Genomic DNA, 23794 nt, shown 5'->3' on the forward strand with positions numbered 1-23794 from the left:
AAGCATTTTTGTCCCCTGTGAGCATTTTGTTTTGCAAAAACACGCTGTTACTGATGAACAAATAAGTAAGGACATGGGAGACAGCTACTGCTGAGGATATAGCAGACGAGACTTACAATGGGCCTGGGAATGTTTCCAAGTGCACTGAAACGGCTTGGCTGTGTAGTTTGAATCCCATACAAACACAGTACTTGGTCACAGTCGTAAAGGAATACAAAACCTTGTTATCATTACCTTTAAGTGTAATTTATATAGTGCTGGCGGAAGATTCTTTGGAACATACTTCAAGAAATTGCTGGACATGATGAGTATCTCCACATTATCAGAGCCATTAAACATATTATCAGGTAACCCAGCATCTGAAAGTTTGTTGTTATGAAGATACACAGATCTGTTGGAAGGAGAAAAAAGATTAAGTTAAACACATATTGAGATCTAGGTTTTTTTGTTTACCAAGAGAAAGCTGTTTAAAAACTATATTCCAATCTTTTCTTCTTTCCTTGAGATAATTAGATTTATTTTTAAAATGTGCCCTTTAATTTAGCAAGGGATATAGATGCAAAACCAAATGGTTGGTCCAAATACTCTCTGAGAAATTTAGGTCTGTTCAAACTCCAAACCTGCGTTTGAATACAAATTTCACAAGTAGCCTTATCTTCTTAACAAGAAACTGAGTGCAAGTCTGGGATTGTGCAGTGCTTTGAAACAAAGAATGTCGGTGTGGTGGCCTCACTTGAGAGGGTTAGAACTCATATCTGATTAACAGATATGCCCTCAATTTTAACTTCTATTTGGAATCAAATCTGGGCTTCTTGGGCTTGCAAAATCAACCTGTAGATCTCTTAAGAAAGGGCTGTCTCTCACCCCTCCATTCTTTCTGCTCCATGAAGGCTGGAAATACCACAGGAAACAGTTTCTCTCCTACTCCTAGAACTCAGAAAGGCATAGAGTACTGACAGAAAGACAGAGCAGATTTACTCAATCTGGAAGAATTTTGTTTTTTAATGAACCTTTGGGATCGAGAGAAAGAGGGTTTCTTATTTTCCCTTTGCCCTTCTTACTTTTAACTTTTAATACTCGCAGAAGAGTTTATCCAATCATATTTTTAAAAACGGATTCATTCTTTCTTACACAGGTTTTAATTCAGTATAAAACAACTGACCCCATGAAGTTATTCCTGCTTTTCATTGGCGTAACTGCTAAATGAATTCATCTGACTTCTTTTTAACAAAAGACATTATAGGATTTTACTGACTTCGATTACCCTTTCCTTTCCTGTGTTTACCCCAAGATGCAGCAGGCAGCTAAAATGGTAGAGACAGGTTAAAACTGCAAAAGAGCACAGTGTCAAAGTGTGCTTTTTTAACTAGTTCTTGGATTCTCTATCAGTTGCAGAGAACTTGGCAACATCTTTCTGGAAGGAAGGAAAGGCTCAGTATGGAAACACAATCGTGTGATCACACGCACTGCAGGGAGTTCAGAGCCACACTGAAAATATTGTTCACCCTGCGTGGTCAGCTGTACTTTTAACTCACAAATATTTGTCTTTCTGAAAACCTTGCTTTCCAAATAATCAGTCTGAGACCATGAACTCTGCTGGGGCAAGTGAACCAACTGAAACAACTGTGTTAGGATTTTATATCAGCAATCTTGGAAATCAGTGAGTTACTATTCTGATTAAAATTAGTGTTGGTATAGGAGAGTGTGAAAATCACTTCAGAAGAGTGCAAGAATTTTAACATTAAATCAAAACATAGCAGCTTCTGCAATTCAGATTAAGGAAGAACACACATATAAATCTAGCGTCTTTCATGATGAGATATTGCCAGAAATCAGTGTGTGATTCAGCCTTTTGAGCTACCAAGAGCCTCTGAGGCTAAAGGCCTAGTAAGTACAGAGTAGCTTCAGCTCTCAACGAATTCAGTGGGAACAGAGAGTTCTTCAGTTCGTCACAAGACTGGGCTCTAGGAGCTCAACTGGGTCGGCAATTATTAACTGCTTCCAAGCTTGGATGCATAAACTGCTACCAACAGCGTTTGAGATGTCTTTGCAGGATTTAGATGTTGCAGTGTCCATAGAGATTACTCAAAATGCCTTTGGAAAAGACCATATCTCACAGGAGGTGGTCTATGTGCATCTGAATTTGAGATGGGCCAATGTGCTGCACTGGATCCAGCTGAGAAAAATCACAACTTGAAACTAGCAGAGAGACCTTCGAAACCTGACCTGAGGGTATGAACCACTTCTGAAGGTGCTAAAGTGCTTAGCTTTAATATGGTTAAGTTATACTCAACTGCATTAGGTACTGTACTCTCAACCTGATTCTATTTTTTAAAATGAATGGACTATAATAAAACTAGGGATTTCTAAACAGTTAATCTCCATTTTGAGAAACCAAAGCTATTCCTTTCAACTCATAACTGATACACAAATAAAATGGAGACAATTTAATTCTTATCTATGCAAAAGTGTCTGGCAGCTGGTAAAAGCCCTTGGAATGTGTTTGTCTGCAAGATTATTTGATCTTTCATGCTGAGAATAACAAACAGTCAGTTTCTTTCCAAAAAACGTAAGTAGGCAATAACATGGTTTAGCCAGATAGTTTCTTATCACTCACCAAGTGCCTCCAAGCAGTGGCAGAACACTGTTATCATTTTACTTCCTGATTCCTTACCTCAAGTTTGGTTTCTGTCCAAATGTGAGCCCATATATCTTAGTAAGATAATTGGCTGCAAAATCTGCACTGATCAAGGTATTTGGTAGGAATTTCGGAGCCACTGTTAGCTGTAGAAGAAATATACAGGAGAATTCCAATTAAATGCAACAAATGTTTTAACCAAGTATTAGACCAGCAACAAAACACTTGCAAATTTATTTTCTCTAAGCAGACAAAAATAAATGAAACTGAATGCAGATTGCATGAACAAAACCAAATTGTCCTCACTCACTAATCTCTCCAGGAAGAAGGCAGACTTTTGCTCCAAGATATGTGAATGTTTGTTTTGGTTGGAAGAGCCCTGTCTCTTTTTAGTGGAAGAAATCAAGAAATTGTTATTCACAGAGCAAACACGTTGCTTATTATTGTTGGTAATTCCTCAGTCTGCTGTGCCGAAAAAATCTGACCCACCTCACAGTGGCCTACTACTTACTCCCATATGAAAGTATATTGCAGGGGTAAGTGTCACTTCGTATGTCTGTTCCAATATTGCATCCATTTACGATGATCTTTTCAACTGAGGATTCAGGTTCCCAAAGGACAGGGATGCTTCTAGGCCAAATGATAGAATATCAAATGGGACTTCAAAGCAAAGACCTACTGTACAGTGATACTTTGAACAAGTGATGTATCAGAAACAAAATACAGAAAGGTCCTGTATCTAAAACTTTATAGTTGACGACAGGTATAGGATTTGATGTGTTTGCTCTTGGCCTATTGCTATTTTTACCAGTGATTTTAAAAAATAATGCTAGGAACATCTGCATCTGAACAAAAATTGGTGGAGTGAAAACTAATGATCAAAAAAGATCAGATTTACAGAGCATCCAGATAATACAATAGCTAAGCTCACTGAGTGGCTGCTAATAGCCAAGTCATTCATCTAGAAATCAAGAATACAGGTTACACTACAAGCTGGAGGACAGTTTTCTGGAAAGCATAAACCCAGAAGATTTATGCATCAAGATTAAGCCCTTGGGAAACAAATTCTTAAGAGAGTGCTGTAGTAGGTATGATCCTTGAGTACATAAGCAGAAGATTACGGAATTGCAGTAGGCAAGTGCCATCACCGGGGTCACAGATGTCCACTATAGTACCAAGGAGACCACTCTTACAATATTTTATGTACACTCTGAAAGGCTATTTTATGTACATTCTGAAAGGCTCTGGAGAGAACATCTTTTCTACAGAGATACTGAATTCTTTGTCACCTAAAGCTTTGAAATCAGGATGGGAAACTCTGGGCAATGGAAGAGATCTGCCTCCTAGCTTGAAATTCTTTGAATCTGTAAAGCTTCTTCCTCACAGCACTGTTGCGTGAAGGAGAATTTAGTCCTTACAGCCAGCAAGGCACACCAAGATTCACATGATGAGAAAACATATTTTTTCATATTTTTATTACAATAAACCTGTGATTGGTTATTAATAATAGTGTAAAAACAAAAATATTTAAAAGATGAACAATGAGTGAGAGAACAGACACTTTATTGGAGAACTGCCTAACCCAAGCCTTAAACTACATATTTACCTAAAGGGTGCCTAGATCTCTCTCTACTAGTTTGTCAAGTGTACACTGATGGACTATATCCATGAACTTGCAATTTACTGGACTCATAATACAGTCCTATTTTTTAAAAGATGAAAGTACATTATTTACTGTTTTTCATTTTCACCTGTGCCAAAACCTCCATCCTTAAGCTGTCTTAAATGTTTAATGGTCACAAACACAAGAAAGATCTTTCCCACAAATCACACTCCTATCACTATTTCCAGATAGTATGTAAGCAGTGGAAATAGGCATTTTACATATTACTACAGTTGCCACAGTACTGCTCTTGGCTTTACCAGTAATCTCTCACCTCCTGACCTGGGAGATATTATTTCAGAGAAGTGGATAAAGGCACTCATCTCTGACTAGGAAGGTCTGACAGTGCCTCAGGAAGAAGTAAGTCTCTACCATGACATAATATTGAGAATTCAGACACAGGAAATAGACTTAATCACTTTCATATACTTTTCCCACAAGGAAAAGTGATTTTCAATCACTTTTTCCACAAGGAAAAAAAGACGCTTCATAGTTGTAGGAGACTCCCTGCTGAGGGGAACAGAGGGTCCAATATGTCGGGCAGACCCTACTCTTAGGGAAGTCTGCTGCCTCCCAGGAGCCCGGGTTAGAGATATCACTAGGAAACTTCCTAGCCTGGTACAGCCCTCTGACTACTACCCATTACTGCCCTTCCACGTGGGAGGTGACGAAGTTGCAGTACATGGCCCACGGGTGATTAAAAGAGACTTCAGGGCCTTGGGATGGTTAGTGAGGGAATCTGGGGCACAGGTGATTTTTTCCTCCCTCCTTCCAGTTGTGGGCAGTGACATTGGAAGGAACAGGCGGATCCAGTCTATTAATACATGGCTCTGTGGCTGGTGTCAACTTCACAATTTTGGGTTTTTTGACAATGGGGTGGCCTACGCAGCACCAGGCTTGATGGCATCAAATGGGAGCTACCTTTCTCAAAGGGGAAAGAGGGTCTTTGCCCAGGAGCTTGCGGGGCTCATTGACAGGGCTTTAAACTAGATGTGAAGGGGGAGGGGGAACATATCAGGCTTGCCTGCAGCAAGCTGCGGGAGAGCACACAATGGTTAGAGGGACGGGGTGCTAGTATGGGTCCTCAACCTGTTGCCCAGGGGAGTGCTGGGGACACTGCACCACAGTCAAAGTCTTGCGGAGATGAGCTGGGGGCTCCTGAGGTAGTAGGAGCCAACAAGGAAACTTCCGTGGAACACCTTAAGGGAAATAAGGAGTGTTCCACTAGGAAGGTGACATGGCCAATAGCCCAGATGAAGTGTCTCTACACAAATGCACGCAGCATAGGCAACAAACAGGAGGAGGTAGAAGCTACTGTGCTGCTAGAAAGCTATGACCTGATTGCCATTACTGAAACCTGGTGGGACGAATCCCATGACTGGAGTGTGGCTATCGATGGCTACAGCCTATTCAGAAGGGACAGGCGGGGAAGGAGGGGCGGAGGTGTTGCCCTCTATACCAAGAAATGGGTAGAGTGTGAAGAGCTGTCCCTGAAGAATAGCCACAAGCAGGTCGAAAGCTTATGGGTAAGAATTAGAGACTGAGGCAACAAAGGGAACCTTGTGGTTGGTGTCCACTACAGGCTGCCTGATGAAGGAGAGCCTACTGATGAAGCCTTCTTCTTCCAGCTACAGGAGGCTTCATGCTTGCAAGCTCTTGTCCTACTGGGGGACTTCAACCACCCCGACATCTGCTGGAAAAGCAGCATGGCAAGCTGTAGGCAATCCAGGAGACTCCTGGAGTGCATTGAGGATAACTTCTTAACCCAGGTAACAGACACCCCTACCCAAGGGGAGGCAATACTGGACCTGGTGGTCACCAATGCAAGCGAGCTCATCAGTGACATCAAGATTGGAGGCAGCCTAGGCTGCAGTGATCACACATTGGTGGAGTTCACAGTCCTGAGGGATATGGGACAGACGAGGAGTATAGTCAGGACCCTCAATTTTAGGAAAGCAAAACTTCCAGCTCTTCAAGGAGTTAGTCAGTAGGAACCCCTGGGAAACGGTCCTCAGGGACAGGGGAGCAGAACAGAGCTGGCAGATCTTTAAGGATGCTTTCCATAAAGCACAAGAGCTCTCAGTCCCCAGATGTAGGAAATCAGGCAAGGAAAGGAAGAGACCAGCATGGCTGAGTCAAGACATGCTGGTCAAACTAAAGAGTAAGAGGGAACTGCACAGGCAGTGGAAGCAGGGACAGGTAACATGGGAGGAGTATAGGGACGTTGCCCACTTGTGTAGGGATGGAGTCAGGAAAGCCAAGGCGCAGCTGGAGCTGAACTTGGCAAGGGATGCAAAGAATAACAAGAAGGGCTTCTACAGGTATATCAACCAGAAAAGGAACGTTAAAGAAAGCATACCTCCACTGATGAACAAGAATGGTGACCTAGTATCAACAGACGAGGAGAAGGCTGAGGTACTCGACAACTTTTTTGCTTCAGTCTTCTCTGGCAACCGCTCTCCTCACCCCTCCCGAGTCAATGGACAACATGTTGGGGACCAGGGGGGTAAAGCCCCTCCCACTGTACAGGAAGATCAGGTTCGTGACCACCTGAGGAACCGGAACGTATATAAGTCTATGGGACCTGATGAGATGCATCCCAGAGTCCTGAGGGAATTGGCTGATGTAGCTGCCAAGCCACTCTCCATGATATTTGAAAAGTCATGGCAGTCAGGTGAAGTCCTTGGTGACTGGAAGAAGGTAAACATTGTGCCCTTCTTTAAACATTTTTAAACATTTTTAAAACAGGGTAGAACATTTTTAAAAAGGGTAGAAACATTTTTTAAAAGGGTAGAAAGGATGACCCTGGGAACTACCAACCTGTCAGCCTCACCTCTGTGCCTGGGAAGATCATGGAACAGGTCCTCCTATAAGCTATGCTAAAGCACATGGAGGACAGGGAGGTGATTCGAGACAGCCAGCATGGCTTTAGCAAGGGCAAGTCCTGCCTGACCAACCTAGTGGCTTTCTACAATGGAGTTACCACATCAGTGGACAAGGGAAAAGCAATGGATGTCATCTATCCAGACTTCTGTAAAGCCTTTGACACGGTCTCCCACAACATCCTTCTCTCTAAATTGGAAAGATACGGATTTGCTGGGTGGACTGTTCAATGGATAAGTAATTGGTTGGATGGTCGCATCCAGAGGGTAGTGGTCAACGGCTCAATGTCCAGATGGAGATCAGTGACAAGTGGTGTCCCCCAGTGCTGTTCAGTATTTTCATCAATGACATTGACAGCAAGATCGAGTGCACCCTCAGCAAGTTTGCAGATGACACCAAGCTGAGTGGTGCAGTTGACACGCTAGAAGGACGGGATGTCATCCAGAGGGACCTGGACAGGCTGGAGAAGTGGGCCTGTGTGAACCTCATGAGGTTCAACAAGGCCAAGTGCAGGGTCCTACACCTGGGTCAGAGCAATCCTCGGTTTCAATACAGGCTGGGGGATGATGTGATCGAGAGCAGGCCTGCAGAAAAGGACTTGTGGGTACTGATGGACGAAAAGCTGGACACGAGCCAACAATGTGCACTCACAGCCCAGAAGGCCAACCATATCCTGGGCTGCATCAAAAGAAGCACAGCCGGCAGGTCAAGGGAGGTGATTCTGCCACTCTACTCTGCTCTGGTGAGACCTCACCTGGAGTTCTGCATCCAGCTCTGGAGCCCTCAGCACAAGAAGGACATGGAGCTGTTGGAGCGATCCAGAGGAGGGCCATGAAAATGATCTGAGGGCTGGAGCACCTCTCCCACGAGGACAGGCTGAGAGAGTTGGGGTTGTTCAGCCTAGAGAAGAGAAGGCTGCAGGGAGACCTTATAGCAGCCTTCCAGTACTTAAAGGGGGCCTAGAGGAAAGACGGGGACAGACTTTTTGGCAAGGCCTGTTGTGACAGGACAAGGAGCAATGGTTTTAAACTAAGGGAGGGCAGATTTAGACTGGATTTAAGAAAGAAATTTTTTACAATGAGGGTGGTGAGGCACTGGAACAGGTTGCCCAGAGAGGTAGTGGAGGCCCCATCCCTGGAAACATTCAAGGTCAGGTTCGACGGGGCTCTGAGCAACCTGATCTAGTGGAAGATGTCCCTGCTCTTGCAGGAGGCTTGGACTAGATGACCTGTAAAGGTCATCCTTCCAATCCAAAGCATTCTATGATTCTGTGATTCATACACAGTGGCACATTAAAGCTTTTCTCCTGAAAAACGGTCTATTAGGTCATAACTTTTATACAAAACAAAGGGCATGGCTCAGATATGTGAAATGAAAGCCATCAGAACCACAAGAAAGAGGAAAGAGAAAGAGAAGTTTCATCCAAAAAGAGTTTTCACTTGCTCAGGACTTTGCTTTGGCATTTTAGCACTTAGTCATGAGACTAATTGATCTCTGCCAGTTGACTGCTTGAAGGATTAATGCTGGATTGTTGTAACTGTTAGCGAAAATAAAGTGGCCTGAGTAGCTTTGCCTAGCATATTGCCTACTAAGTAGCAATTTGCATTTCTCCAGCTGCAATATTCTTGCAGCTTTACTGCTGGATCTTCCTTTCCATATGGCAGACAGTGTTTCTCCACTGTTAACTAATGCGTTAACCAATGAACTCAGAAGGATTATACAAAAGTTATTACCAGTTTTGGAACAAGTTTCCTTGCTTATAACAACCTTTGATGTAAACAGAAGTACTGGATCCAGGTGAATCCCATATCACTTTGGGGATACAGGGAAATGTAAAACCTTCTCTCACGAAAATCACTAGCTTGTAGTAAATAATAATGACAGCTCAGGACCTGGTCTACAGTTCAGTGAAATAAATTTCTGTTATTAACAAGGCTTACTGTGGATACTGCATGATAGATACAAATTATGAGAGTGGAGTGAAAAATTAAGAAGGAAACTACAGCATCCGTTCTTTACTTGAAGTACTTGCTACTCATACACCACAGAAGGCTTTTAGCCTATTAAGATGTTTCTTTTCTCCAACCAACTATGCTAGTTTAACAAAAGATAATTTAGCTACATCTGATGGGATCACAATTGAAGATAAAGCAGCATTAACATAATCCATAAAACAAGGAGCAAACTACCAGCAAATCCTTGCTCTCCTCCAGACACCACAGCTACTTGATCTGCAGTGTTTCCTGCTGCAGAGTAGATGCAGTTTGAAGCCAATCTGGTTTGTCCTGGCTTGTGATTTATAAAGAAATGTGTTATTTTAGTGGGTCCACAACTTCTCACTATAACTAGTTCTGACATTCGCTGATGTTTGCATTTTCTTTTGGGATCTTTTTCTCTCTGCAGTAAAGCCAGAAAAACCAAATACTTTGTTTTGTCACAGAGGGAAAATTGGAGTGCAAAGTTCTGGAATATTAGTCACAGTCTGGCTTGTTCCTTTTTATGGAGTTATTAACTGCCAAGATTGTTATATGGAAATGGTGCTTGAAAGAGAGAAAAGAACACAATGTTACTGTACTAAGGAATGGGTTCTATTCTCAATCACTCCATACAGAAATCTATGGAGTGATTCTGGATATGTCTTGGCCTGACTGAAAACTGAATGTGGCCACATGTATATAAACAAAACATCAAAAGGTCACAGATTTTAAGAGGATAATAAAATATATATACAGACATGCATATAAATACATATATATAGAGAGAGAGAGAGGGAGGGATGGAAGGGCAGGGTTTTTGTAGACAAAAGAAGCTCTGCCTGATGTTTTAACTTGTATTTTTCTGTGGCATCCCAGTTCCATCTGTAGCAAATATTTATGGACAATCACTGGGGGAAAAAAAAAAGCCATAATGGGAACCACCCAGCTATAAGGGTATGTGAGAAGTTATTTCATTTTTCAGCCTTGGCAGGAAAGATGTGCTTCTGTTACGACATCCAGCTTGGGTCATTAATAGGAAAGCACCTAAGATCTTCTCCATTAAAAAAGAAATTCAGCTCCTACCATTGCAGTTAAAAGAATAAATTTATTACCTGCTCAGTTTCACTGTGTGTGGGTATCCCCCCACATCAAACCTCATAAGAATGGGAGTCAGGGAAAACTGGATAGCTTTTTACACATCTTGATGGCTCAAACACAGGTATTAGGATGTGTTTGTTCAGAAATTTTTCAACCAGCCTCATCTGATGAGATTTCCAGCATTTCACATCATTACCCCACAGCTTATTTGCATACAGGCAGCTACCAACTCTGTGTGCAGCTGATCCAAAGCCTACCGAAGACAGTGGTAATTTATAAATGCACGGGCTCTCTGCACCTCCCTACACACACAAGGGAAACCTTTCACCAGTTGCACAAATAAGTAAGTAAGTGTTCAAAATAGACTGGCATGTGTACCCTCTAATTTTTTAGCATGCTAACTGATTGTCTTCACCTTAGATGAACCTGCATTAGAATACCACTTTAGCACAATTTTACTTATGTAGGATATATATTTTAAGAGAATTGAAGACTTGCTTGTTTAACTTTCAGAACCCGATTAGAAAAGAACTCTGAAAGCCTTGTGAGCCTCTTACCTTATTGTTTGCCAGGTACAGGTAATTCAGGTTCTCCAGATGCTCAAATGCTTCCTCTGGCAACCCTTAAAAACAGGAATAACTAATCAGTGACATTAGCACTTATTGCTTCTCTGAGTGAAAATACCAGAGGGTAGCTTTCTCTCTCACATAATACCTTTAACGTGAGATTTAAATATTTTTCATTGCCACTGAAACAATGACTCAGACCTATTGTTGTCTTTGGTTTTTTTTAAATTAAAAAAAAACCCGACAGACTGTGAAGAGCAATGGAAAACCATTAAAAATCCTAAACATGAAAGGCCTGTGGCCAACCCCACTGGCAAGGATCAGGTACAGAGCTGTGTAGACTTGCTATATGGCTGATTATCGGTGCTCGCAGCAACCATGCTATCTGAGAAGTTTCTTTTGTCATTTGCTCATGAATCTGCAAATAATTTTTCTTGGAAGGACATAATCTGAGGTTGTTTAATGATCAGATCAATCTGATCTATGACCATGATGTTGCCAAAACAACACCAGTATCTGCATGTCATAACCCTTTCCTTGTTCTGCTCCCCCACAACCCAGATAGCCACGCAGTAACCAGCTCAGAGAGCTGATCCAACTCCGAGCTTACCCTCCCCCAGTAATTATTAATTTTCATCTGAATCACTCCACATCCAGCTGATCACACAAGCACAATTGCTTTCACAATAGAAAGGCTGCAAATAACATTTTCACCTGGCACTTGGATAACCATAAGTCAAAGGTGAAGCTATTTCCCACGTCAAAACATATTGGAAACTCAGGGCTGCACTGAAGCTTGTGAAAGAAATATCAAGCCCCAAAGGTAATAATGTCACAGTCTGAGTCTATTAGGCACGACCTTTCGTGTGCTATGTAAGAGTGCTATGTTCTGGGTCCCATGCATAGTATGCCCACATTCTCAATAAATGCTGTTCTCCATCATTGGAATAAGGATAGCAACAGCATTCAGAGCAACTGGGTGACACACAAGTTAACAACAATTATATCTTTTGTATTGCATATCCTCCTCTCTTACTATTTACTCCAATTCCTCTGTTTCTTTTGCTTTCCTTACTAACCCCTTGTTGAGCTTCTCTAATAAACATATGACTTAGCAAGCAAAACCTGCCTACAAAAATCAAAATGGTTTTAGAAGCAGGGCAGAAGTTGCCTTATTTGTAATATATATCATTTAAATTCAACAAGGACTGAACTGGACTAAACTGCACTAAGTGACTGACTAGACTGAACTAAACAAGTGGATTAAGAAACAAGGTCAGTCAGAAGGAAATCATTCAGCATGTAGACATTTCTGGTTCTCAAGTGCATTGCATTGATGTGCCTGTGGGACTGGAGGGAGTTTCCTGGACGAGAAGATCTCACGCTACAGTACACAGTGCTGCTGCCAGGTCTCCTCCACTGGTTCAGTAAGACTGCATTCTTATACACTGAGTACTATGTTTCGGATGATAAAGTGCCTCCATGACCTGTGTGATGGCCAAAGGAGTGAGGCTTATAGCTAACCACTCCAACCAAGCCAATCCATCACTCTGTGGCTTTCCTTATCAGCTGTCACCCATCTCTGCATAAGCTGGTGTGGAGGCACAGGCTCTGTCCACTTCATGGCTCTGCTGGCTTACCTTTCGAAGTTAGCCTGTTGTTTTGCAAATTGAGAGTTTCCAGTCTGTAAAGACGAGCAAGCTCTTCTGGAAAGATTTCTTCTATCTGGTTATTCTAAGAAAATGGAGAGTATTAATCATCAGCAAAGTAATCCAAGAAGGATCCCAGTAAACCCAGACTGTGAACTCCAGTAAAATTTGGAAATGAACCTACCATGTCAAATCATTGTCAACAGACTTCTCTCCTTAATGAGCCAAACTCAGATCTCAAAACCAAGACATCCAAACCCAGCAGCATTTGAAGGCTTGAACCGAATTCTGTATTTTGTGCTCATCTCCAGAAATATCTGGCTTATGCACTGGTAGCACACAGAGTGTGATTATGCCTGGCAAGGGCTATAATCCATCTGCCACAGCCAAACCTCGTAGCTGCACCAAAGCATTTGCTACAAGGTTGGCACTGCGGATTTCCAAGTTTATTACTTCTGTTATTTATGTGTTGTTTTAAAAACAACTCGCCATGGGCAGGGAGAGTCAAACTGGGCTCACTTCCTCTGGTTTTACTGTCAGGGGTTACTGCCATCAGATTTTCATTAACATGCTGACTAACATTTTGACCATTAAGAAGTGATTCTAGTGTTTTAGCTTCTAGGGGACTAGTCAAGGACCCACTGTGCTGGAAGCCAGGCCAATACACAGAAAGTGACAGCTGCTGCTCCAAAAAGCTTCTCTGCTGTTGGCAGTAGAGGTGGGAGCCATGGCTAGCACACGCCTGGGACGGATCTGCTGAAGAAGGTGCCAGCTTACATTACAGCTTTTCTAACTCTGCTGCACTTGGATGGAAAGCTCTGAAGAAAATCTGCAATTCATCCATTGAACAGAATTGGCAAATAGGAGCAATAAACAAAAAGCAGTTGGTTAAGGGCCAAAGAAGAATTGAAAAGCCTGGAACTACTGACACTGCTCAAGAGGAGGAATGGCCACAGGGCTGCCATGCTCCAGCCCTGCCCACGTCCTCAGGTGTCAGAGAACAGGCAGGGAAAGGATGCCTGCCCAAATGCTGGTCATAGGGATCAGTTAACTCATCGCAGAGCATGGAAACCTGCTGACAATCTAAGACAGACTGCTGCTTCTACCTGAAGCTTGAATCTCCTATCCTTACATGCCCTTCTCCTGAAAAGACATGACGTCTCTGCAGTGTAACCATTTGCTGCAGGTGTGACTTTCCTGGCTAAAATGACCCAAGAACCTCCAGGCCGCATGCAGCCCAGTGAGCGCAACACCAGCTGTCTGGATGTCCCAGGCAATGCCGCTCACTGTGGTGGATGGCTTCGGCCATGTTACGCCTGCTCCTTGCTGAGTCCACGGGCTGCAGGGAGAGACAGGACACTGTGGGACACTGGCTGGGTCTGTGTCTGGACTGGTACACCGTGTTTACAACATTTTAACAAACATGTAGTGAAAAATTCTCATTAACGAAGTAATTTAGCCCATCCTTGTCAAAGCCACCTCAAAATGAAAGGCCTTCACCAGAAACAGTAATTATTAGTTTGGACAAAAATTCTTCTCTTAGAGCAGGGAGAGAATAAGGAGAAAAATTTCCCATCTTTTTTCCTCCCCGGACCTGTGGGGAGAGAATCAATGCCGATAACCAGGCGCCTTGGTCGAGTGCAAGCGCTGGGCCTGCGGCACCTCCCGCTTCCAACGCGAAGCCGAGGAGCCGCTGAGGGAAGCGGGAAGGAGTCGGGCCCAGGCGAAGGCAGGGACGCGGGCCTGCGCGGCCCAGGGAGACCCCAGAGGTGGCCGGCGGCCCGTCTGGGAGCCGGGTGGTCCGCGCCGGCCCGGGCTCCCGCGGCCGGGGCTCGGCTCCCTTACCTGCAGGGAGAGGTGGTTGGTCAGCTCCGGCAGCAGGAGCGGGAACTCCTTCAGGTCGATGCCGCCGCAGTCCACGACGCCCTCCTGGGTGCAGCCGCAGTCGCGGGGGCAGGCGGGGCCCGGGCCGGGCGGCCGCCGCCGCCGCTCGGGGGCGCCCTCGGGGAAGTCGTTGTCGGCGGGCGGCGGCGGGCGGGCGGCGGCGCAGCCCAGGGCCAGCAGCCCCAGCAGCCCCAGCGCCAGCCGCGCCCGGCCGCCGGCGGGCATCGCCTCTGAAAGCCGAGAGCACGGCGTGGCGTCAGGCCCCGGCGGGAGAGGGCGGCAGCGCCGGGGCTCGGCCCCGCCGAGCCCCCCCCGCACCTCCCGCCGCGGGAGCCCGAGGCGCCAGCCCTGCCGCCGCACCGCGTTCCCGCTCTCCCTGGGTGCTTTCACGTGTTCCCAAGGCGTTTTGGGGACGGGGATGGGACCGAGCAGCGCTGCGCGGCCCCGGGCCGCCAGCCGGGCGCTGCCCCTCCGGCCCGACCCGCCAGCGGGTCCCCGGCTGCAGCCGGCGGGCTGGCAGCGTCCCCCGCACCGTCCCTGACTCCTCGAGTTATTTATTGCTTTTTTCATATTGAGAAACGCCAGATGATCCCGGAGGTTCACAGGGGAGGTTATGCAATGTTATTTCTATGTAACACTTGGTCGTACCGTTCCTCACAGTTTTGCACAAGGAGGAAACTCTTCTCGTTAATGTAAACAAGGTATGCTGGGGAAGAGTGACTCAGGCTGTCAGGATGCCCCTCGGAGGGGCTGCTTCACGTGCGTCGAACAGTAACAAAATCTCATGGCTACTGAAAACAAAATGGGCTTCCTATTGATTTTGGACAGTGCTGATCTGAACCTTGGAGGCCTGGCTAATGTTCAGCTTTTATCTTCCTGGCAGCAGGTTAAAATAATTCAAACAGAAGTTGAATATCTGCTGGACCGGCCAGCTGGCCCTAATCCAGCCCCTCCGTCTCATTTGCTGCCCTTCTCAGATTTCATACATAATGATTTGCAGTAAGGGCTGGTAATGGCTTGTCTTTTATCCTTTTGGCTATTCTTCGCAGCAGTATTCAACAGTGATGAGAAATTCTTATTTAGGCTGATCTTTTAAGGTGAAAAAGCACAATGGATTCATGACCTTCATATGAAATAAGTACTCTGTTTACCTCGGCCAGCCCAGGTTCCTTCTTTGCATCAGAAACAAGAACCTCCCAGAGCCAGGCTGGCAGCCGTCAGAACTGGCACATCTCCATCTGCATCCACAGGGCTTTGCTGCTTTGCACCAGCTGAAACTCTGTCTGGGGCTCTCACAGACTTTGGGTGCTTGGGAGGCATTGGAGAGATCCTGCTCTCAATCACAGCCATGAAAATCTTAAGTAATTTCTTTAAACACTGACTTATACTTGAAGAAATGGGAGGAGGTGGGACTACAGGACAGAGCATCCCAAGACATGAATGGTTTTGCTTTGGTCTTGGTCTTTGCTACCATGCTGGGTGATTTTAAGCATTTAACATTGTTTGCTTGATCCCTCTTCCCCCTGCTCCACTATTCCACAGCTTCCATATCTGTAAAAGCTGAATATAATGAAATTAAACTCCTTTATAAAACATTCCAGAGATCAGATGGTGTTCCTTATATGGTAGCTAGATATTAATAGTGAGATCAAAATTGGCCATATGAATATGCCAACAGTGGATTAGTAAAATCCTTAGTATTTGGTGACCTAATCTCAGAAAAAATTTCAGAAATCTTAAGAGAAAATAATCTCAGAAAGTATGATATATCAGATCTCTAACAAAGTATTTTTCCTATATATCAGCTTACCCTTAGAGATACTTACAAAAGAAACTAAAGAAAAGAAACCTTCTGTATGCAGGTCACAACCAGCCCTGCTGTAACAATACCAACACTGTTCCCATAGCACACAGTTACATCACAGTTGGTATTGGGCTCTATAGATTGCAACATGCTGACTTTTCCACATATATAGCTGAAGATATGTTAAAAAATTAACTTGAAATATTGTATCTATTGCACACTAAAATTTCTGAGGCAATCTCACCCCGTTGTCATCAATATGCATACTTCTGCTACAATGCCTTTGAAGTGAATGCTGCTCTGGTGCCACAGGGAGACACTCTGGATACAGACACATCTGCTTGCATCTGGAGTGCAGGCAGTAAAACCAGGCATGATTTTGATTTTCTTTTAGTTCAAAGAAAGTCTGAAGTAACTCACTCCATTTAAACTCATTCCCATGGGCCTGATCCAAAGCCTTATTAAGAAACCTTATTAAAGGACTAGCTCAAAACCCACTAGAAAGAGTCCTCTTCCCTTGCTGTCAGTGGGCTTTGGATCAGGTCCTTCTATCCAAAGACTTAAGTTACACTGAAACCAGTTCAGGGTTTTCTGTGGTTGCATCTTTCTGAGTCCAGACAGAACCACCACTGATTTCTGCACTTTGCTGCCACACAGCACCAGAGGCAGGGTGCTACAAAAGGCACAGTCTCAAGAAGCAGCTGAAGTTTCAGGGGTTACTGTATGCTTCTCAGTGATTACAGTTACCTCAATAAACAACTGAATCATATTTGAAAGATCTCATCTCTGTATGTATTATTCTCCACACACATTCTCACAGGACACACACACACAGATGGAAAAACATCCTCTCCTTCAATATCAGGTTAACTGAGTTTGTTACTTACATTTAATATCCTTTCTAAAAGCTGCAGCTGAAAGCCAGGCTGCTGGATGTTGTCTGACAACCCATCATTTAAAAAAAATCAAGTGCTGAAGAACTCACCTTTGTTGTCAGAGATCAGGTGAATGGAGAAGAACATTTCTCTTGCCCCCACAGGCTCCCTCGGCTCATGCCATGTCAGTTACATGCGCTGAGCTCAGAGCGAGTCTCCCCTTTCCAAGCCAGATCCTTTCCAGATGTGAGCAGGAGAATTAGAGAGAGTAATAGGCAACCCTCTACCAACGAGAGTTTCCTGCACTTCCCAACAAAATCGGAGAGGAATTTTCCAAAGTCACCATATGGGAAAATGTGAGTAGGAAAGAGGAAGCAGCTATAGTCTGAATATAATGACTTGGGCAAGAAACAATCTCCCATTGCTTTTTGTCAACAGTTTGCAAGATCCATGAGAGATGCCAAAAGAAAGCATGCTGGAATTGACAGAAGAGAAGCAGAGACGGTGTGTGCTTTAGCATTTCATTGCAGGTTACTGGAGCTGCACTACCTGTTACTAAATCTTTAATTTTAGCTGCATTCAACACAAAATCTGAATTCCAGGTGGGAATGTCCTCCCATTCCCTGGGGGTCTGGTTCAAATTAGCCAGGAACAGACAGATCAACAGTTTTTCCTGCATTTCATCTCCCTCCCCTTTAACTCCCCCTGGTTTTCAACCATCTTCAGGGATCAGAGGTAGATAGGCTGAAACTACAAAAGTCTCAGAGGCAAAGTCCCCAAATTTGATATAACACCCCATCTACCAAATCCCTTTTTTTATTTTCTAAGCCCCATATTACAGCACTAAACATCAAAACAAGCCTCTACCACACACACACAAACACACACACTCAGCCCTGGTCATGTTTAGCCCAGAAGCTTCCCATTTCTTATTTCTCCCTTCTTGGTAAAAAAGAGAGGAACATGCTGTTTATAACAGAGTGCTCTAAGTGCAGCAATACTTCCAAGAAAGCAACATAGCTTTTTGTCACTGACAGCAGAGTTACTATTTTAAATATAAAGCCACCTGTTTTGTGAATGCCCCGCAGCGGTCCGTACAGTACCTCCACAAAATCTGCAGAGGATCTGTCCTCACCAAGAACACGACCTTCTTGCTGAATTCCAAAAAAGGGACACTGATTCTTTCCTCTCGACTCCAGCTGAACTAAAGTCTACAGCAATTAAGTTATTTCCTCCCTCTCTTCTTCCAGGCTCATATCAACTGGAACTGATCCCCCTCTGTGCCACGTGTAAGTTTCAAAAGTTAGTGTGGGAAGTGTGTTTTTACTAAAACAAAAATAAAAACAAAACAAAGCTGGCTGCTTTTTCCTAGCGATTCAGAGATCCAGGATGCATTTGCCTGCTACCCTTTCTATATTACAGTACCCCGACTCCATACAACAAAATTTACACAAGTGTTTTCAGGAAGGAGAAAAAAAGTGTGCTTATGTTGGGGGACCACCCCATCTTACCCCAGTCTGCAGACAGGAAGAGGAGGAGTAGGGCAATTACCTGGCTGACTATTGATGCCAGAGCAGCCCACAATGGAGAGGAAGAGAGCAGGATTCACCCTTCCCCAAAAGTGCATCTTTATCTGTGTTTTTGTTGTCTAAGTATAGTACTTAGCTGTCACGTAGTATCTAGAGGTACTACAGGACTTTATAAAAAGAGGGGCATTATGCCTCCTTTAGTGGGGAAACAGAGGCACGCAAGTGTCATAACCAACCCAGCATTATCCAGCAGGACAGAGCCAGTACTAGAAACCACATATTCCATGTGCAAAGGTAACACTTACAGCCTTACACTATGCTACAAATTACCTATATTGGCTATTTTTTTCCAAGCTTTCACTTCCTCCACATCTTACCCTCTTACATCAACATATCCCAAACTCGCAGTCTCCTGGAGATCCAGGCCCAGTGCTGCATTTCCATCATCAGAACCCACAAAACCCACGGGAAAACCAGAGCTGGAGTCAAACCTATCTAAAGGCATTCTGACCCACCGCTAAGCCAAAGACTATGCCCTAGCATGGTATATGGACTCAGGCAACCACTGTTTCCATCACTACAGCTTTCTGGTGCTTTCAGAGGAAAGAACTTCCACTGCAGTACTCACAACCTAGAATTAGTTGCAGGAAACATTTCCAGTCAAACTCGAGTCTTTGCACTCTTGCATGTTCCCTGCTGATGGGTGACAGTGGTAGTTGCAGCCTAAATGAAGACACATTTTCAGGTTTAAAAACTGAAGCTGAAGACTCAGTTTAAACTTTGGTACAATCACTTCTTCAGATTACACAGCTGGCAGAGAAACAGGTCCTTGGGCAAACAACTGCTAGGGTACTTCACTGAACAACTGGCAGCTATCACAGACCGCATGTGCCACAGCACACCATAGTGCTTCTGCAATGGGCCTGGTGCACAGTGCATTTGTGCAAGACCCAACCTTCTGCACTAGCTCCAGCAGAAAAAAGCCCCAGTGGTGGTCAAGGACAGACTTTGCTAACTTGAGGTCTTATTTTTCAAAGATACTCTTGCAGACCTCAGCATAAGGACATGTCCAGGGCCAAGCTGCAGTACACAGTGCACTGTATTCCACTACTATAATTGAGAAAGCCAGACGGCATACTAAGTTACACCAGGACTGCACTTGCCTCATGGAACCACGGAGGACCAGGACAGCACAGACGTAGCTCAAACCCATGAGACCTGCTTGGTTCTGACTTTGCAACTATTGTCACTGTCCTAAAGAGATTATAGGCTAAATTTAGATGTGATATGATAAACTCAAATAACAGACACCCCAGTCAAGCAATAACATGGCAGAGAACAAAAGGTATAAGCAAATCTATTGAAGCATGAGCCCCAAGAACAGTGGTTCTACAGGCAGCTATGCATCAGCTCACTTGTGATCAGCATGGAGTGAGGCATGAGGCATTCAGGAGATTTAAGTTTTATTGTATCTTAAAAGGTAATAAAACGTCCTTTACTCTCACCTTTATTTACCTGATTTAAATAAGACTCTACAGAAATACTGGCATTCCTGAAGTGTCCACTGCTATATGCTGATACTGTGCCTTTATTTGAAATGGGAGAAAAAAGCCCATTAAAATTCTTTTAAGTAACTTGCCGTCATTTGCTTTAAAAAATGAATAATCAAAACACAAAGAATAAAAGGGGATTTTGTCTCCAAAGCAGGAAGGGAAGTATTTTTCAAACCTAAGTATGCACAACAGAGCCTGGCCATGAGCCTATTGGCATCTGTGTGTTGATCCGAATGAACTCTGAGATGTCTATTCTCCCAGAGGACATGTACTGTTTAAAAAAAAAAAAATCCATGACTGCTTTTAATCTACCTGAAATATGGGATACAGACACAACATATTTTGTACTTGTTTTATACTACCCCAGTTCCTTTTAGCCTGCTGCAGCATTATTAGGATATTTCTGTTCCTGTATCACAGTATATAACTAACATTTCGCAGAGAACCCACCCAGGGCCATATAAAGCCATCTGCTTTTAAGTTAGCAATGAATTCTTACAGATACAGGGTACAGAACAGCTCACTGTCACTCCAACAAATTACACTGCTGTTTATTTAAGTAATAAAGGAATTTGTTCCAAACAGTTGGGTTTTTTTTCCAGCATTTGTTCTCCACATGTGGTTTGCTTCCTCAAGTGTTGATTTTTCATAGTTATGAGACTTTTTCCTGCCCTTTATCCACCAGGCTAATTGCATTCTTATTCTTTTCTGTTTAACGAGAGCTGACATCCAGCTTAGCGCTCTGTAAAACAGGAAGCGATGTAGTTCCTGTTCCAAGGAGGTAACAGTTTAAACTGACCTCAGATGAATTGGACATATGGGGAATGGACAAATCCAGCCTTGTGGTTATTTGAAATTTTTTCTATTGTGAGAGGGAAGATGTAGTCAAGTCCCTTTGTCCCATCCTCCCACATCCTGAAATGGTCTATCGCCTAAAAGAATAGCTCCCTAACCCAGCTGCCACAAGCCATGCTCAGCTGCTCACAACCTCCTCACCTGAGCAAACTAATCTCTCTCTGCTGCTTACCAAAAGGATCCCAGATTACCTCCCCCTAGGAGGACTTGCTTTACACAAACAAAGCCACGATGAGCCACCTGCCAGATTCTCCATTCCCCTCACAACACTTGCAGTTATGAACACCTGTACTAAGCACTCTGTGTCACACCCCCCATGAAGTTATTCAAGAGGTAAGGTCAGCCCCATACAATAACATTCAGCTGCACTAACTGCCTTCCCTGTAGACTGCCTCATCTGCCCATGGATATGCCCTCATTTATCCACAGAGAGCTCTCTTGCAAATATCCAAATTCAGACTTTCGTAACAAATTCCTATTTGTTATCCTCATCAACATAGGAACTGAGATTTCTTGAAGGAGCACATTTTCTTAAGGAAAGGAGCCATGTTCTGACCATCAGCTTTTCTTCTAATGACTCAATTATAAGAAAAGCAGCAATCACTTTTGAAAACACATATGGTATAGAGTGTGTAAGTGTAATGTACTGCATTGTACTTATTTCTGACTAGGAAAAGCAGCAGGATTGAAATACAAAACTCAAGTAAAAGTTTAAAAAGAAAACGTGCTCCAAAACCAACGCATTCACTCAAATTCCTGCAAGCCACATCTGCTGAGTCAGGTATCGCTCTGCTCACTGGCTCCAACTCTGACAAATCTATTTGTTTCTCTTATAGCAATGAAATATGTTTTACTTTTTTTCTTTATTATGAAAATTAGTATCTGAAAGAATTATACGAATTTTGCAAAAGAAAGTAAAGATATACTTACCAACCTGACAGCATCTTTGGCTGTCAAATCATTAACACATTTATCACAGCTGGTAAAAAAAACCAAAACCAATAGCTGCAAAGGGTATTCACCAGAGTCCATGAAGGAAGAACAACCCTCCCAAGCATTTTAATGTCTGAAGCTGAAATTTCCTCTCATGTGAACTGGAAGTCCAAGAACACTAAACCCTCTACCTAGAGGATTAGTATTTTTTTTTCTTTACGCAAGGCCTTTGAAACCAAAAATGTGAACTTTGCTATGTTCAGTGACTAGCCACCTCTTGGGATCTCTAGCTACCGTTCTGCCCTCCAGGAATCAAGTTAACATAAAAGAATTGCAATAACACATACACTTCAGAAGAAAGGCTGATCTAAAGTTACAGAGGATTTTAGCTGGAGAAGAGGTGCTTAATGCTGCTTGGTCAAGAGAGCATTATGGAGTGGGAAGAAAAACCTTTATAAGAGATTTCTGAAATGGTACAAACATAGGTAATGCTTTGAGTTATGCAAAAAAAAAAGTAACAGAACTTAAAGATAATGTCAAAATCTGCTCTGTATCACAGAGCATTGCCTACTTCCTCATCATGATGAATAAGACAAATTATTTCTGTCCACTGTGGAGCTTATTTATTCAAAGTTCTCAGATTCTAAGACTGCAGAATGTAAATGGAGGATCCGGGATTTTTAGAAAAGACCCCCCCAACACACACACCTCACTCCCAGAAAAAGGAAAATTAGAAAAAATATTATATAATATTTTTAAAATTCTCAGCAAGTTATGACACAAAGAAAGTGCTGAAAGTGAAGGAGTAACACAGGACAGATGTCTAAATAAGATATTAACTGATAGATGGGGTAAATAGATGACTTGTCCTTTACTCCATCTTCTTAAATACTGCAGAAGGAGAAATACAAAATTGACTAGTTCTCTTACTTCCAAGCAGAGAAAGTAGGCTGTGCTAACCTCTGCATTACTCCCTCTAGCTACAATCAATAAGTGAACTAAACATCTACATTTAATCTGGGATCTTTCTGTTATGACGACACCATTTCTGCAAGTGCCCAAACCCAAGCAAGGCAGTATCTGTCCTATTCAACACTAACCTAATGCCTTGGAAAAGAAGATGAACAGTGGGGTGATAAAAGTTGATCCTCCAGATATTAAAGATGAAGGCTGAGTACAAAAGCTGCAGGCAGGTCTGAACACTGAGTGCCTGGACACTACAACAGACAGTTGAAATTCAGTATAAATAAAGCAATGAATATGGAATAATAAAAAAAAAGTTGCAGCTTCACAGTGCAGAAATAAGCACTGAGTTAGTATGAAAGAAATGAGGCCCCAGTTTTGAGAGATCTAAGAAAACATCAGCTCAAAACTAGTAGTGGTCAGAAAAGCAACTGGGGAAAGAAAAATAAAAGCAGAAAATGCTCTTGTATCTTGAAAGCTTTTTAACAGGACAATCGGAATGCAGTATACAGGAAGGATACATGGATGGCCAAAAGGTTACAAGGGCCTCTCCACGTGACACAGTTAAATAGAATATCCTCTTCTTTAAGCTGTGAAGCCTGGAGGTGATAGAGCAAGACCAGAAATACCAGGAGTGCTTCAAAGCTGTTCACTGTTTCTTCCAGTAAAAAAAAAAAAACAACCCACCAAACAAAAAACCACAACAAAAAAGCAACTAAAAGGTATAAAATAAAACTGCAATGTATAAGATAAAAAGGAATAAATTTAATTCCACATGACGTGTAGTTAAGCTACAGAAATTCTTTTCTTCACCCATGCTAAAAAGCCGTCAAGGATTCAAAAAGGGACTGAACAAACTCATGAAAGACTATCCACCAAGAACTTCAGATACAGACGTACCACTTCTGGCTCAAATTTGTGAGCT

At 43.3% G+C, this 23794-nt stretch overlaps 1 protein-coding gene across 2 annotated transcripts in view; it reads right to left on the reverse strand.

Moving 5' to 3' along the window:
• PODN (podocan) overlaps positions 1-14890 on the reverse strand; it is a 71769-nt gene extending 56879 nt beyond the window's left edge. For both annotated transcript variants that reach the window (XM_072868404.1, XM_072868403.1), the window contains exons 1-5: positions 14319-14890; positions 12465-12558; positions 10816-10880; positions 2675-2784; positions 235-391 (exon numbers count right to left, since the gene is read on the reverse strand). In XM_072868404.1, coding sequence (XP_072724505.1) covers positions 235-391; positions 2675-2784; positions 10816-10880; positions 12465-12558; positions 14319-14582 — 690 coding nt within the window. In that variant the 5' untranslated portion in view covers positions 14583-14890. The remainder of the gene's footprint in view (positions 1-234; positions 392-2674; positions 2785-10815; positions 10881-12464; positions 12559-14318) is intronic.
• Positions 14891-23794: the final 8904 nt, after the last annotated feature.

This window comes from Ciconia boyciana, chromosome 7 (assembly GCF_034638445.1).
Source record: "Ciconia boyciana chromosome 7, ASM3463844v1, whole genome shotgun sequence".
In the NCBI taxonomy this organism is placed as follows: domain Eukaryota; kingdom Metazoa; phylum Chordata; class Aves; order Ciconiiformes; family Ciconiidae; genus Ciconia; species Ciconia boyciana.